Source organism: Gekko japonicus, unplaced genomic scaffold, assembly GCF_001447785.1.
Source record: "Gekko japonicus isolate JY-2015 unplaced genomic scaffold, Gekko_japonicus_V1.1 scaffold6403, whole genome shotgun sequence".
In the NCBI taxonomy this organism is placed as follows: domain Eukaryota; kingdom Metazoa; phylum Chordata; class Lepidosauria; order Squamata; family Gekkonidae; genus Gekko; species Gekko japonicus.
The window spans coordinates 9,143-22,912 of record NW_015166642.1 but is presented as its reverse complement, the minus strand read 5'-3'; the positions used below and the strand labels follow the sequence as shown (position 1 = coordinate 22,912).

The 13,770-nt window shown below is 49.6% G+C and overlaps 1 protein-coding gene across 1 annotated transcript in view; it reads left to right on the top strand.

The window, feature by feature from the left end:
* Window positions 1–10,903: 10,903 nt before the first annotated feature.
* Window positions 10,904–13,770, top strand: part of LOC107111443 — a gene marked incomplete at its 3' end in the record, with an annotated part of 11,130 nt that continues 8,263 nt past the window's right edge. The window contains 1 exon segment of the mRNA XM_015412409.1: window positions 10,904–11,618. Within this exon segment, the coding sequence (XP_015267895.1) occupies window positions 10,904–11,618 (715 nt within the window).

Sequence of the window (13,770 nt, the reverse complement as noted above, 5' to 3'; positions counted from 1 at the left end):
ACCTTTTGAATGCTCAGAGTGTGGAAAGAGATTCAGTCACAGTGGCACTCTTCAGATTCATCAGAGAACCCACACAGGGGAGAAACCTTTTGAATGCTCAGAGTGTGGAAAGAAATTCAGTCACAGTGGCACTCTTCAGATTCATCAGAGAACCCACACAGGGGAGAAACCTTTTGAATGCTCAGAGTGTGGAAAGAGATTCAGTCGAAGTGACACACTTCAGATGCATTGGAGAACCCACACAGGGGAGAAACCTTTTGAATGCTCAGAGTGTGGAAAGAGGTACAGTGAGAAAGGCCATCTTCTATGGCATCAGAGAACCCACACAGGGTCTTTTGAATGCTTAGAGTGTTGAAAGAAATTCCATGACAGTGGTAGTCTTCAGAAGCACTAAAGAACCCGCACAGGTGGGAAAGCTTCTGAATGCTCAAAGAGTCGAAAGAGATTCAGTCAGAGTGACACCCTTCTACTGCAATAAGGAATCCACAGAAGGAGAAACAATGTAACTGCTTACCCATGAAAAAAGCTTTTCTCCTATTTCATACCTAAAAGACAACCACAGACTATACAAAGCATTAGAAAGATATAGACTGCTGTAAGGATCTTGAATCTACACAGAAACCTTGCGCTAACCAGAAAGAAATGTTAAAATACTGAGTGTGTGGAAAGAGCTTTATCCATGTTGAAAACCTCAGACAGATCCCACAGGGAAGAAAGCAAAGAATGGCAAAGGGCTCTGCTGGATGAAGGATCAGCTGAGCTCTCCATTAGCATCAAGGACGCCTCTCAGGGAAGGAACCTTATGAATGTTCAATGTGTGGCAAGAGCTTGAGACACAGATCCAATCTTCAGGTTCCTCAGAGAATCTATACAAGGGTGAAACTTCCCCATAGCTGGTTCTGCTCAGGTTCTTCAAACGCCCTCAGAAAGGCTGAGAACAAAGTTACACAAAGAAAGGCCTTTTTAGTTTTTCCCCTCCTCTCTGAAACTTGCTACTTCAGGTGATCTGCCATTCTAACTCTGACATCTTCAAAACTGGCAAAAACACTTACTTTCCCAAATGGTATGAAGCAATAGACAACTTGAGAGAGTAACAGATATCTACAGCCTCTCTCCTACAGGTATAACCATAATGTGACCAGCTGGCATCCTGATTTCACAAACATTTTTATCTGGCAATCAGTTCTAGAGAGGCATTTCTCAACCCTAATCCCTCCCCAGTGTAGCCTGCTGTGAGCTTTTTGGGGGTCTTGCCACTTTGAAACCCAAAACATTCTGGCAGTAGGATTAATCTGGTTTGGAAGAAGAAGAGATGAGATTGGATTTATATCCCCGTCTCAGAGCAGTTTACGAACTCCCAGGTTAGAGTCCGTGCACTTAACCACTACACCAAACTGGCTCTCAAGGGAAAGGTTGTCCCGTCCAACCCAACAACTTAATAAGTTCTAAGGGGTCAGGCCCCCCTCTCCCCTACGATAACCAGTATTGTTGAAATGGACCAGTATCCATGGAGTTGGCAGGTGACCCTTCTGGGGCACGAATTCCCCAGTCCAAGTTATCCTCCCCGCCCCACCCTCAGATTCCCATAGAATCAGGAGGGGGGAGGAGGAGGATTCCCTCCGCCTGCTCTTTAGGCCAACACGGCCACCACCTGTGCACATCCTGGAAATGTCCTTCTGGACTAAGCCCTGGGCCAAGGTGTGCTCCCCACGTTTTCCTCCTCGGAGCCCCTCCCCCCGAATGCCTCCATGGAGATTGTGCTTTAATGGCGCCGACTGAGAATATTCTATCTTCCTACTTTATTTTGGAAACGCCCAAAGGGGGGGGATAACCCCCCTCGTTCCCAGAGGCTTAATGTATGTGGAAATGGGTATCTGCAAAGATAAATAGCATCCTATAAAGCCTCTAAACGGGACAGCACACTTTTCCCCTCCAGGCAGTTGGCATCCCTAGATTAAGTATCAAAGGGGGGGGATAACCCCCCTCGTTCCCAGAGGCTTAATGTATGTGGAAATGGGTATCTGCAAAGATAAATAGCATCCTATAAAGCCTCTAAACGGGACAGCACACTTTTCCCCTCCAGGCAGTTGGCATCCCTAGATTAAGTATGAATCAGAGAAAACAATACTCAGCTAAGGCAGAATCACAGCCAGGCCTGGTCCATCACAAAGAATTTTTAGGCAGCGACCTAGAGAGACCTCTTAAGAGGGGGCGCCCCAGTGGCCTGCAGGCCTGCCCCTCCCCCACCTGGGGAACCGCAACGTCACCCATCTCTGCCAGGAAACCCTCCCCTCCCTCGCCTCAGCAAAAGCTCGGGGAAGCGGGGGTTCACCACCACCACCACCTTCTCTTCTGGCCGGTGCTTCTTTGCTGCCTCCATGCAGGAGCCTGTTTGGGGGATGGGGAGAAAAAGAAGCGTGGAGTCCAGAGCGAAGGAGGATGCACTGAAGGAGATGAGGCGCCCCCAGCGTGCCGCCACGAGGCTCCTTTCCCTCCTTCCCTGCATGCCAGCAGCGGCGGTGGGGATGCAGAAGTGGTGCCGGAGCCGTCGGCGGAGCCCATCTCTTCCCCCGGCCCACTCGGAGCCAACACCAGGCCACCCACCTGCTGCCTCAATCCTATGCAGGTGTATTCAGAATTAAGTTCTACTCTGTGCACAGGACTGCAGCCGCAGGGATTTCTTTTGCACTGTTGCACACAGGGCCGGCATGGGGGTGGGGGTGCCACGAGGTAGCCTCGCCTGGGGGGGGGCGGTGCCACAAGGTAGCCTTGCCTAGTGTGCAAAAAAACATGGGGGTCACAGCTCATTAAAGATATTATTGTTTGTATCAGATTAATTAGACTTTGTGTCTTCTGTGCTTTGTGGGATCTTTAAACTTTCCCCAGCCGTGATTGAGTGGATTGAAAATTTAGAGCTTTGTATTCAAGGGGATTGCCCAGTTGGTCTACGTAGCCATTGTAGCAACTTGATTATGTATTTTATATTATGACATGCTTCCTGTGTGTGACTCTGCCTTGTGATAAATAGTTATAGTAATGTGCTTTGTGTTTTTTTAAAATAAGTTTTGGATTACTTGCAAGAATATGTTCCTGACATAGAAGCCGTACTGTACTTCAAACTGTAAACCAAACCCACTGTGAATCGCTGAATTGCATGCCAGCAGATCGGAGTGCTGAATCTGATTCCCACAGAAAAGCTTCTCACAAGCTGTCTATAAATCGCCACTGACAATCCCTGCTTCTGAGAAGGGATCCGCAGGGGATCCAGAGAGCAGGCAGATTCCTGCAGTGTTGTTATGCTACGAAGAGTCCGCAGGAGAGGGTTCAACTTAACTTTTTTAAAAAATTTTATTTTTTAAAAAATTGTAAACATTATTTACATTTCATGTATACATTTATCCATACACTAGAGTCTTTTAACCATCAACTAAGTTTTCTATCCATTCATACACCTCTTCCCATCTTTTATCATGTACCCTTTCATTCTTATTTTGTAGCCTCAGGCTCAAATCATCCATTTGTGCTAACTCTAACATTTTAAATGCTAGATCTTCTCTCGTGGGTATTACATTACTTTTCCAATTTCTTGCCAGAAGTAACCGTGCAGCAGTTAATATATATGACAACATGTATTTTTCTTGCTGGTTATATCCTTTCGGAAGCATATTTGTCCAGACCCCAGTCATTCGAATAAATCCACGTCTGGGTTAGCAGAGAAGCATTTATTGAAAAGCAATGGTGAATCAGGAACAACAGGATTGTTAAGAATGAAACTTACTACTAGCGTACAATATAATAAACAAACTCAAAGATGAACCTGTCCAATAAGGCGACTTCCCGCGTGCGGGAAATTCAGGTACTTTGCCGCCTAGACATCCCTGGGAACAAACGGTCCATAACATAAACATGCTACAGTTCACATGCCTACTAATTAAAGCATTTCCACTCTCTGTCAAACCTCCAGCCCGACCTTGGCGTTATCTAGTTACAAAGCAGACCGAGCTGACATGAAAAGGAATGCACCTAACGAGCTCAGCCGAAGCCACAGGAAGATACAGCAAAAGCCTGGGACTGGAGGGGGGAAGGGGGAACTCCAGCCGGAGTTCAGAGGGTCACACAGAAACCCATGGCAGCTTGCTGACATACTGCCCTCCCAAAAATCCACTTTACCCATCACCTCCCGGTCTAAGCGGGAGACCTCCCGGTTTGTCCAGGAGCCGTTCGTGGTAGTCTCTGAGCATGTAAGGGGCCCAAATATCCCCTTCCACCCATTCCCGGTGCTGGGGTCCAAAGTCTACCCATTCAATCAGGTACCACAGTTTACCCTTTTTCCATTTGGAATCCAAGATATCAGTGATCTCATAGTGTTCAGCTCCCTCCACCAATACAGGAGGGGGTACTATCTTTTCAGGCCGCCATGGTGAATCCCCAGTCGCCTTCTTTAAAAGGCTGAAATGAAATACTGAATGCAAAGAACGCAAGTTTTTTGGCAGTTCAACATCCACAGCAACTTCATTTATAACTTTCCTCACCTTGAAGGGACCAATAAATTTCCACAAACTGCTAGGACGCAGTAACTTGATGTTCTTAGTAGACACATACACCAAATCACCAGGCTGTAAGGCCCAACCCACCACCCTTTTCTTATCAGCCTGCGACTTGTATGCTGCCTTGGCAGCTTCTAGAGTCTGACACAAGATAGGCCACGCTTGTTGCAAAGCTTCACACCATTCACCCACATCCCCCCTCAGAGGTGAAGATTCCCTCCCCAAAAATGGTAAAGGGGGGCTGTCATACCCAGATACAGCTTTGAAAGGCGACATCCCAATAGAATTATGCAGTGTATTATTGTAACAATACTCAGCCAATGGCAACAAGTCACACCAATCATCTTGTTGATAGTTAGTAAAACACCTGAGATACTGTTCCAAAGTCTGATTAACTCGTTCCGTTTGTCCATCAGTCTCTGGGTGGTAAGAACTGCTTAGTCCTTGCTCCACCCCCATAATGTTCATAAGTTTTTTCCAGAATTTGGAAACAAATTGAGTCCCCCTATCTGAAATCACCTTTGCAGGTAAGGAATGCAATCTCACCACGTGTGTCATGAATGCCTTGGCGAGCCCACGCGCCGTGGGAAGAGAAGGGAAAGGAACAAAATGGGCTTGTTTAGAGAACAAATCCACCACCACCCAAATGACAGTTTTCCCCTTGCTGGAAGGGAGATCAGTGATGAAATCCATGGAAATGACCTCCCAAGGCTTCCCAGGGGTTGGCAAAGGCTGCAACAGTCCAGGGGACTTTCCCCCTCTCGGTTTGGTGAGAGCGCACAGCTGACAAGATCGTACAAAGTCTAATAAATCTTTGCGCATGTGTGGCCACCAGCATTGACGACGCAACAGTTGGAGGGACGTTACAAATCCCCAGTGTTCTGCAAGTTTAGTTCCATGAGCTGCTTCCATTACCTCTTTACGCAGTGAAATAGGCACATATAGTTTGTCTCTAGAGTACCATAATCCATCAGGCCCCTTTACGCATTCAGGCAGCCCTGACACCACCCCCTTATCCTCAGTAGAAAAATTGTCAGTGTAGCGGTCCAGCCATGTTTTCGTAGGAGGGGGTGAAGGGGGATCCACCTCCAATTGTTGGGCCGTGGGAAAGTTCCGTGCTTGGCTACGAGTAACTACCGCTCCTCCCAGTTGGGCGGGAGTGAAAATTGAGTCAATGATGACATCACGCTGGCTTTCATGCTGCGGTAGGCGTGACAATCCATCAGCCAAGGAGTTAGCGGCGCCGGGGAAATGGTGTAACGTGAACTGGAATTTAGAAAAGAAATCGGCCCACTGTAGCTGCTTAGCATTCAAGGATTTGGGCGATTTCAACGTCTCTAAATTTTTATGGTCAGTCCAAACCTCAAACGGCACACGTGCTCCTTCCACCCAATGGCGCCAGGAGCAAAGCGCTAGCCGGATCGCTGACGTTTCCTTCTCCCATACAGACCAGTGCCGTTCTGCCTCCGAAAACTTTTTAGAAACATAAGCCAAGGGGTGTAAGAGCCCATCCTCCCCCCTCTGTAAAATTGCAGCACCCATCGCCACATCCGAAGCAACAGTCTGCACAATGAACTTTTTGTTCTCATCTGGGTGAGCTAGAATGGGTTCAGAGGTAAACATTTGTTTCAAGCGTTTAAAAGCCTCATCACACTCTGCTGACCATTTCAGCGGGGCTCCCGGTTTAGTGGCATCAAAACCTTTACCTTTAGTTTTCAACAAGTCAGTAAGTGGTAATACAATTTGAGCGAACCCCTTGACAAAGCCCCTGTAAAAATTGGCGAATCCGAGGAACCCCTGGAGTTGCCTTCGGGTTCTGGGGGGTTCCCACTCCAGCACATCCCGCACTTTCCCGGGGTCCATTTCCAACCCCTCCCCCGAAATCCGGTAACCCAAAAAATCAATGTGCGGTTTGTGAAATTCACATTTCGATAGTTTTGCATAGAGTTTGTGCTTGTGCAACGATTCGAGAACCTTTCGGACCAGTTTCACGTGTGAGGGGAGGTCTTGCGAATAGACCAAAATGTCGTCCAAGTAAATAATAACTCCTTTGAACAGGTGTTCATGTAGGACTTCATTAATCAGGTTCATGAAGACCCCAGGGGCCCCTTGAAGCCCGAAGGGCATCACTAGGTACTCGAACTGACCCAGTGGAGTATTAAAAGCAGTTTTACCCTCATCCCCCTTTGGCAATTTTGCCCCCGGGACCAGTTCGGCCCGAAAATCCGTTTTTCTATGGGGTGGTAGCTCGTCCGCTTCCCCCTCCCCAAACGCCTGGGCCAAGTCGTGATATTCCGGTGGTAATGTTTCAAGTTCAGTGGGAGTCAGTGCACCACACGGAATGTTTACTGCTGGAGGGGTGCCCCAACCCTCCTCCCATTTATGTTCCATACATTTTGTTGACACAAATTCTATCTTGCCCTCTTCCCACAGTATATAGGGGTCGTGACTATACAGCCAAGGGGCACCTAGAACTAGGGAAAATTGTGAGTCTGGGGTAACAATGAATGATCGTTGTTCCCAATGTTCTCCAGCCCCCAATCTCAAAGGCATAGTCTCGTGCAAGCAGGGTTTCATGGGTGCCCCATCCATTTGGGTAAAAATGATGGGAGATTTCAGCTTTTTGATACCGGCTTCTAAACCGGTTACTACATTGGGGCTAATTAAGTCTCTCCCACACCCCGAGTCAATAAGTGCTTTCACTCGCACATGAGTCCCCAAAACTGGGTTCATTAAAGACACAGTCACAAAGAAAAGCGAGGGGGGTTCTCTCACCACTATAGGCGCCTCCATCGATAAGCCCTGCTGTTGTGCGCCCTTTACAACAGGACTTGTTCGTTTCCCGCCTCCTCTGCCTCCGATTCCGTTGAGTCTTCTTGCACATTCTCCGGTGCTGCTTGGAGTGCTTTTGTGAACTTTGGTTTGGCTGTTCCCTTTTTGGTCGGGGTCGTCATTTTCTGCTTAACTCCTGTGTCTTTCTCTTTGGCTTGGCGTTGACCACAATCTGCTGCGAAATGGCCTCTTTCGCCACATTTTAGGCAGAGTCCCAATTTCATTCGGAGATCCCTCGCTGCATCTGACAGCTTGGAGGTTTTCGGTTTCGGAGGTTGCGACTGGGTTGATCTCCCTCCTCCTGCTGCCATGTCTAATCGTAGTGTTTGCAAACGGCTTTCTGCATTTTCAGCTTCTTGGGTCCAGGCTATTAGAGATACCGGGTCGACCGATCTGAGCACTGTCTCTCTGATCTCCAGGTTCAGACCAACCCGATACATTTCAACGAGTATGTGATCCGGCCAGTTTAGTAACTTGGCCGCCTGGTTCTGGAACTCAGCGGAATATTCTCTCACCGATTGGCGCCCCTGTTTAAACGTGCGCAGAAAAGCCTTGGCTCTTTGCCCCACATTCACATCCTCGAAACGAGTTCTTAATGCCCACATGAATGCCCTTAAGTTCTGCAGCTCCGGACCACGGCTGTTGTGCAACACCACGTACTACGTTGCTGCCGCTCCCTTCAGTCGAGAAGCAATCACGTCTATTTTATTACTGCCAGTCGGGAACAGATGCCCGTGTTGAGTCACGAACTTCTGCACCCTTACAGTAAAAAACGCCAGCTCTTCTGGGTTGCCATCAAACGTTGCTTCCAGGAGGTCTTTCGGCCGCGGTCTCCCTTGAGCCGGTTGAAGTGGCGGTGGAGCCCCGGGTCCCCCGGGCCCTGGCACAGCTGGACCCGCTGGTACCACTGGTTGCGCCGGGACCGGCGGCTGTTGCGCTGCTTGTCGGGCCATGGCAGTGTCAATCGATTGCTCCATCATTTCCGGGAGTGCATCGAACACCTCCCCGACCATCTGCATTAGTTGTTGTAGCGTTTTGTCGATGTCATCTACTCTCTCCTCCAAGCCTCCACGGTCTTCATCGGGACCGGGATGTCTATGTTGCTCCTTGGGCCGTTCCGTCACCCAAGGCTCGTCCGCGATCGCGTACTGATCGCCCAGGAGACCCAAGCTTCTCCCCAGGTACATCCCCTGCTCAAACAAGTTATCTCGCAACCCGCCACCGCGGTGCGAGAAAGTCTCTCTGGTGCCTCGTTCATTGAACTGAGTCCAATCATCCCATGCGGGCTTAGGTATTTTCGGCACCCGCGATGGTGTAGAGGGCCACGGAAAAGAAGGTTTCTTCAGCATTGCACCCCCCTCAGCTCCACTTGACGATGCCGTGGTCACCGGGATGCTCGAACACACAAACCACCATCTCCACGATTCACAAGAAAGCAGCGATCCCGAGTATCCGAGGTAAACTACCAGATGACTTCACAAACTAGTTTGCCTGCTGAGCCTGCAACCCCCTGCAGGTCTCAGCACGTATGGCGAGCACCTACGTACTTAAGTGACTATAACTGCAATGATGTAGATAGCAATGACTGAAATGTAAATATGTTGTAATTGAACTATGGGTGTCTTCACTTAGGGGGGAGGAATTGTAATGTATTGAACGTGTTACATGAATCACTCCATTGACATCCTATGTTAAGCTTGAGCCGAACAAAGGCTCCGCTGAACTGAACTCCTATTGGTCGCTCTGCAACAACAACCAATCAGAACTGCCACTGTTCTCTGCGAGGGAAGTAAGCTCATTGGTCTTTATTCAAACAACCTCATTGGTTGATTAGTGTAAATAGGTGTGGCTATGTTAGCCCGGGAATGTTTAAAAGGAGCCTAGCTCCCAATTGTTTCTTGTTCTGGTTATGAATGCGTTTGAGTGTTTGTTCGCTACTTCAATAAAGCTGAATCACTTTGCTGAAATCACTCTCCGGATCTTTGTTAGTGGCGATCTAACAGCCCCCACTGAGCGCAGAAGAGGGCGCCGCTGCCTCCCGTCCGCCGGGTCCTCCTCGTGGGAAAGGCGGAGGCCTCCTTCCCTTCCCTGCCTCTGCGGCACTGAGAGGGTGAAGGGGACAGAGAGCTGTTCCTAGAGGGGCCGAGCAAGGCGGTGGGGAGAGGCGGGGAGGAAGCAACTTACCCTCCCTCTTCTCCTGCCTCCTCCTGGCTGAATGAGGGCCGGAAGCGGGGTGGCCGGAAGCGGGGGGTGAGACTTCGTCGTGTGCCCCGCCCCCCGTCCATCACCCAGGGGAACCGCGATCCCCCCCGAATCTACCTCTGGCTTGTATTCAAATATAGATAACACTGCTTTCCACCAGTTCTCCTCTCAGGACTTGGCAGAATGCCCACCAAAAGTACCCCATGAATACTGCCTCCAAAAAAAGAGAAAAAGCCCTAAAACTGTTCACAAGTAGAGTGAGGTAATGGGGTGCCCTTCTTCAGCGCCCCCCACCTCCAAAGCCTCTGAGGGCAGAGAAGGTGGTCAAATCTCCAGGAATTCCCCAAACCGGAGATGGCAACCCAATCCAATGAGGCGGAATTGCAGCAGTGCCCAGGAAGTGAGAGGGAATAGGCTCCCTGGCATCCAATGCTCCCTCTAAGCTGTGGGGTCTGTCTTGTGAGCAAAAATTCCACTTTGTAAGCTGTTGTTGCTGTTCAATCGCACAGTCCAGTCCGGCTCTTCGGGACCCCAGGGACCAGATCAGGCCAGGCCTCCCTGTCTCCCACCCTCCTTTGTAAGCTGCTGGCATTGAAGTTGTGAGCCAGCGATTGGCCTGCGGCACTCAATCGGTTTACTCTGGAGCCCTCCTTTCTGAGCGAGGACAGAAACGTGTCAGCCAGAGGCTAAAAACCCCTGTAAGCTCCCTCACACTAACTCAGCTCAGGGGGGACACTGCGTGTGACATTCCGCTTTGGGAAGCAGCGAGGAAGTTAGAGAGGCGGACGTTTCCGATGCTATCCTAAAACCGCTTCCACGAAGCAGCCCCTGTAATGTATTGAACGTGTTACATGAATCACTCCATTGACATCCTATGTTAAGCTTGAGCCGAACAAAGGCTCCGCTGAACTGAACTCCTATTGGTCGCTCTGCAACAACAACCAATCAGAACTGCCACTGTTCTCTGCGAGGGAAGTAAGCTCATTGGTCTTTATTCAAACAACCTCATTGGTTGATTAGTGTAAATAGGTGTGGCTATGTTAGCCCGGGAATGTTTAAAAGGAGCCTAGCTCCCAATTGTTTCTTGTTCTGGTTATGAATGCGTTTGAGTGTTTGTTCGCTACTTCAATAAAGCTGAATCACTTTGCTGAAATCACTCTCCGGATCTTTGTTAGCGGCGATCTAACAATTGGCGACGAGGATGGGATATTAGAGCGGGTAGGCAGCCCCGCTTAACAACCCAAACAACGGAAGAAAGCGAGCAGAGCACTGTGGCCACTCCAGCCGAGGCACCACCAGCACCGGTGAACGAGCCTGCGAGGATGGCCAATAACCAGAAGTTTGAGGCATTTGAACCCACATCGGAGGACTGGGACGCATACCTTGCCCAGTTCGAATTTCATCTCGAAGCCAACGACATAACCGAAGAAGCGAAAAAGAGGGCGACCCTGCTGAGTTCCTGTGGGAAGGGAACCTTCGACAGTGCCAGGTCGTTGGTAGCTCCGGCCGACATAAAGGCAGTGTCGTTTGCAGATCTGACGAAGAAACTGAAGAACCATTTTTCGCCTCAGCCATCCGAGATTGCCTGCAGGCACGCCTTCTACAAACAAAGCCAGGCAGCCGGTGAGACCATCGCTGAATTTGTGGTGGCCTTGCGCAAGGCAGCGCGGCTGTGTAATTTTGCTAACGTGGAGGAGGCCCTCAGAGACCGTCTTGTGTGCATCCTTCGAGATGAGCGGCTACAGCAAAAATTATTCGCACGTACTACCCTCACCTGGGCAGTAGCTTATGAGGAGGCTGTCGCAGCAGAAGCAGCCGACAAATCAACAAGGGAGGTTCGGCAGCGACTGACGTTACCCAAGCAACGCGTCCATTGCCAACATCATGACAGCGAGGGCGATGATGCGGAGGATGACGTCAACGAAATAAAGGCGGGAGCGGAGAAGCGGACCCCAACAAAGCCTGCAGCAATCAAGACATGTTCCGGTTGTGGCGGGAAACATCACCGCAACCAGTGCTGGGCCCGGGACATTGAGTGTCGGGCATGCGGGCGTGGCCACGCCCAGCAGGAACTCATTAGCATAATAGGCCATACCCAACAGCAGAAACTCATTAGGATTGGCTACATTAGGGGTGTGTGGCCTAACATGCAAAGGAGTTCCGGCTAAAAGAAAAGCCCTGGGTTTTAGTCTTGAGCACCAGCAGCCAGCGCAAAATCTCCGTCACTCCACTTCTCGAGGGAAAGCTGTGCACAATGGAGGTCGACTCAGGATCATCGGTCACCGTGATCTCCGAGTCATCCTGGCAGCAGCTGTTCCCTACCCGCAGTCGGCGGCGACTCCAGCCTGCGGACATGCGAGTGTCCGATTTTCAAGGAAATCGAATTCCTTTGGTGGGGAGGGATACTGTAAAGGTAGAATTTAAAGGGAAATGTGCAGAATTATCTTTGTTGGTTGCAGAAGGGAACCGGGTAAACCTACTGGGGCTGGACTGGTTCGAGCCATTAGGCATTGGCATTTTTGGAGTGAACAAAATAATTGAAAATAAATTGAATATGTTGTATGGGGAGTTCCCTGAGGTGTTTGGAGGTGGGTTGGGGAAGCACAACGGCCCCCCTATTGCGTTTGAGTTGGACCCTTCTGTTAAACCGATACAATTAAAGTATTGAAAGGTACCAATTTCAATTAAACCTCGGGTCGATGAGGAATTGGACAAGCTCATTGAGCAAGGGGTTTTAGAACCCGTGCCTTTTAGTAGGTGGGAGACCCTGATTGTAACCCCAGTAAAACCAGATGGGTCTGTACGAATATGCGCTGATTACAAGTGTACACTGAACAAAGCTTTACAGCAGCATTCGTATCCGGTTCCCGTAATCAGCCACATCTTGGCTTCCCTGGGAGGAGGGAAAGTTTTCGCCAAACTTGATTTGGCACAAGCGTACCAGCAGCTGACTGTAACGCCAGAAGCTGCAGAGGCACAAACGATTGTAACGCACAGAGGGGCATTTAAAGTGAACCGACTCCAATTTGGAGTAAATGTGGCCCCGGGGATATTCCAAGGTCTGATGGAACGATTGTTAAGGGGGGTACCTGGCACGGTACCATATTTTGACGATGTGCTGGTGGCTGGGGGCTCTGAGCAGGAATTATTAGACCGAGTGAGGGAAGTTCTGAAATGCTTCCAGGGTGCCGGTCTAAAAGTGAAACAATCCAAATGTACGCTGGGGGTTGACAGTGTTGATTTTTTGGGCTTTTGCATAGACGAAAGGGGAGTACACCCCACAGGTGACAAGGTAACCGCCATTCAAAATGCCCCCAGGCCGGTGAGTAAAAAAGAGCTACAATCCTTCTTAGGACTGCTCAATTTTTATCATGCGTTTTTACCGCATAAGGCATCAGTGGCAGCTCCATTGCATGCACTTTTGCATAAGGGAGCCAAATGGAAATGGGGACAAGCCGAAGAAAGGGCATTTTGGGGGGTTAAAGAGCTTTTGACATCTAATGATGTGTTGACTCATTACGATGAGAAAAAGCTCCTGGTGTTAGCAGCAGACGCTTCACCTTTTGGAGTAGGCGCAGTTTTGAGCCATCTGATGCCTGATGGGAGCGAGGCGCCTATCGCTTTTTATTCAAGGTCTCTATCTGCGGCAGAGAGGAACTATGCCCAGATAGACAAGGAAGCGTCTGGCATTAGTAGCGGCTGTCAAAAAGTTCCACAATTTTATTTTTGGCAGGCGATTCCTTTTGGTCACAGACCACAAGCCGCTACTGGGGATTTTGGCACTCGATAGGCAACTGCAAAATATCATGTCCCCCAGAATGCTTAGATGGGCCATATTTTTACAAGCATATGACTTTGATCTTGAACACCGGCCTGGGAAGGCAATTGGGCACATGGATGTGCTCAGCCGCTGCCCTTTACCTGATGTCGAGACTGACCCTGCCCCCGCGTATGAGGTACTGGCTATTGACGAGCTTCCAATGGCACCGGTCTCCTCAAGGGACATTGCAGTAATGACTGTAAAGGACAGCGTGTTGTCCCGGGTGCTAAACTGGGTATGGAGGGGGTGGCCAGTTGGGAGCTTAGAGCCTGAGTTTAAGCCATACAGAGCCTGCCAAAAAGAATTGTCGATTTCTAAAAGCTGTGTACTTTGGGGAAACCGAGTAGTGGTCCCCGACAAGCTCCGGGA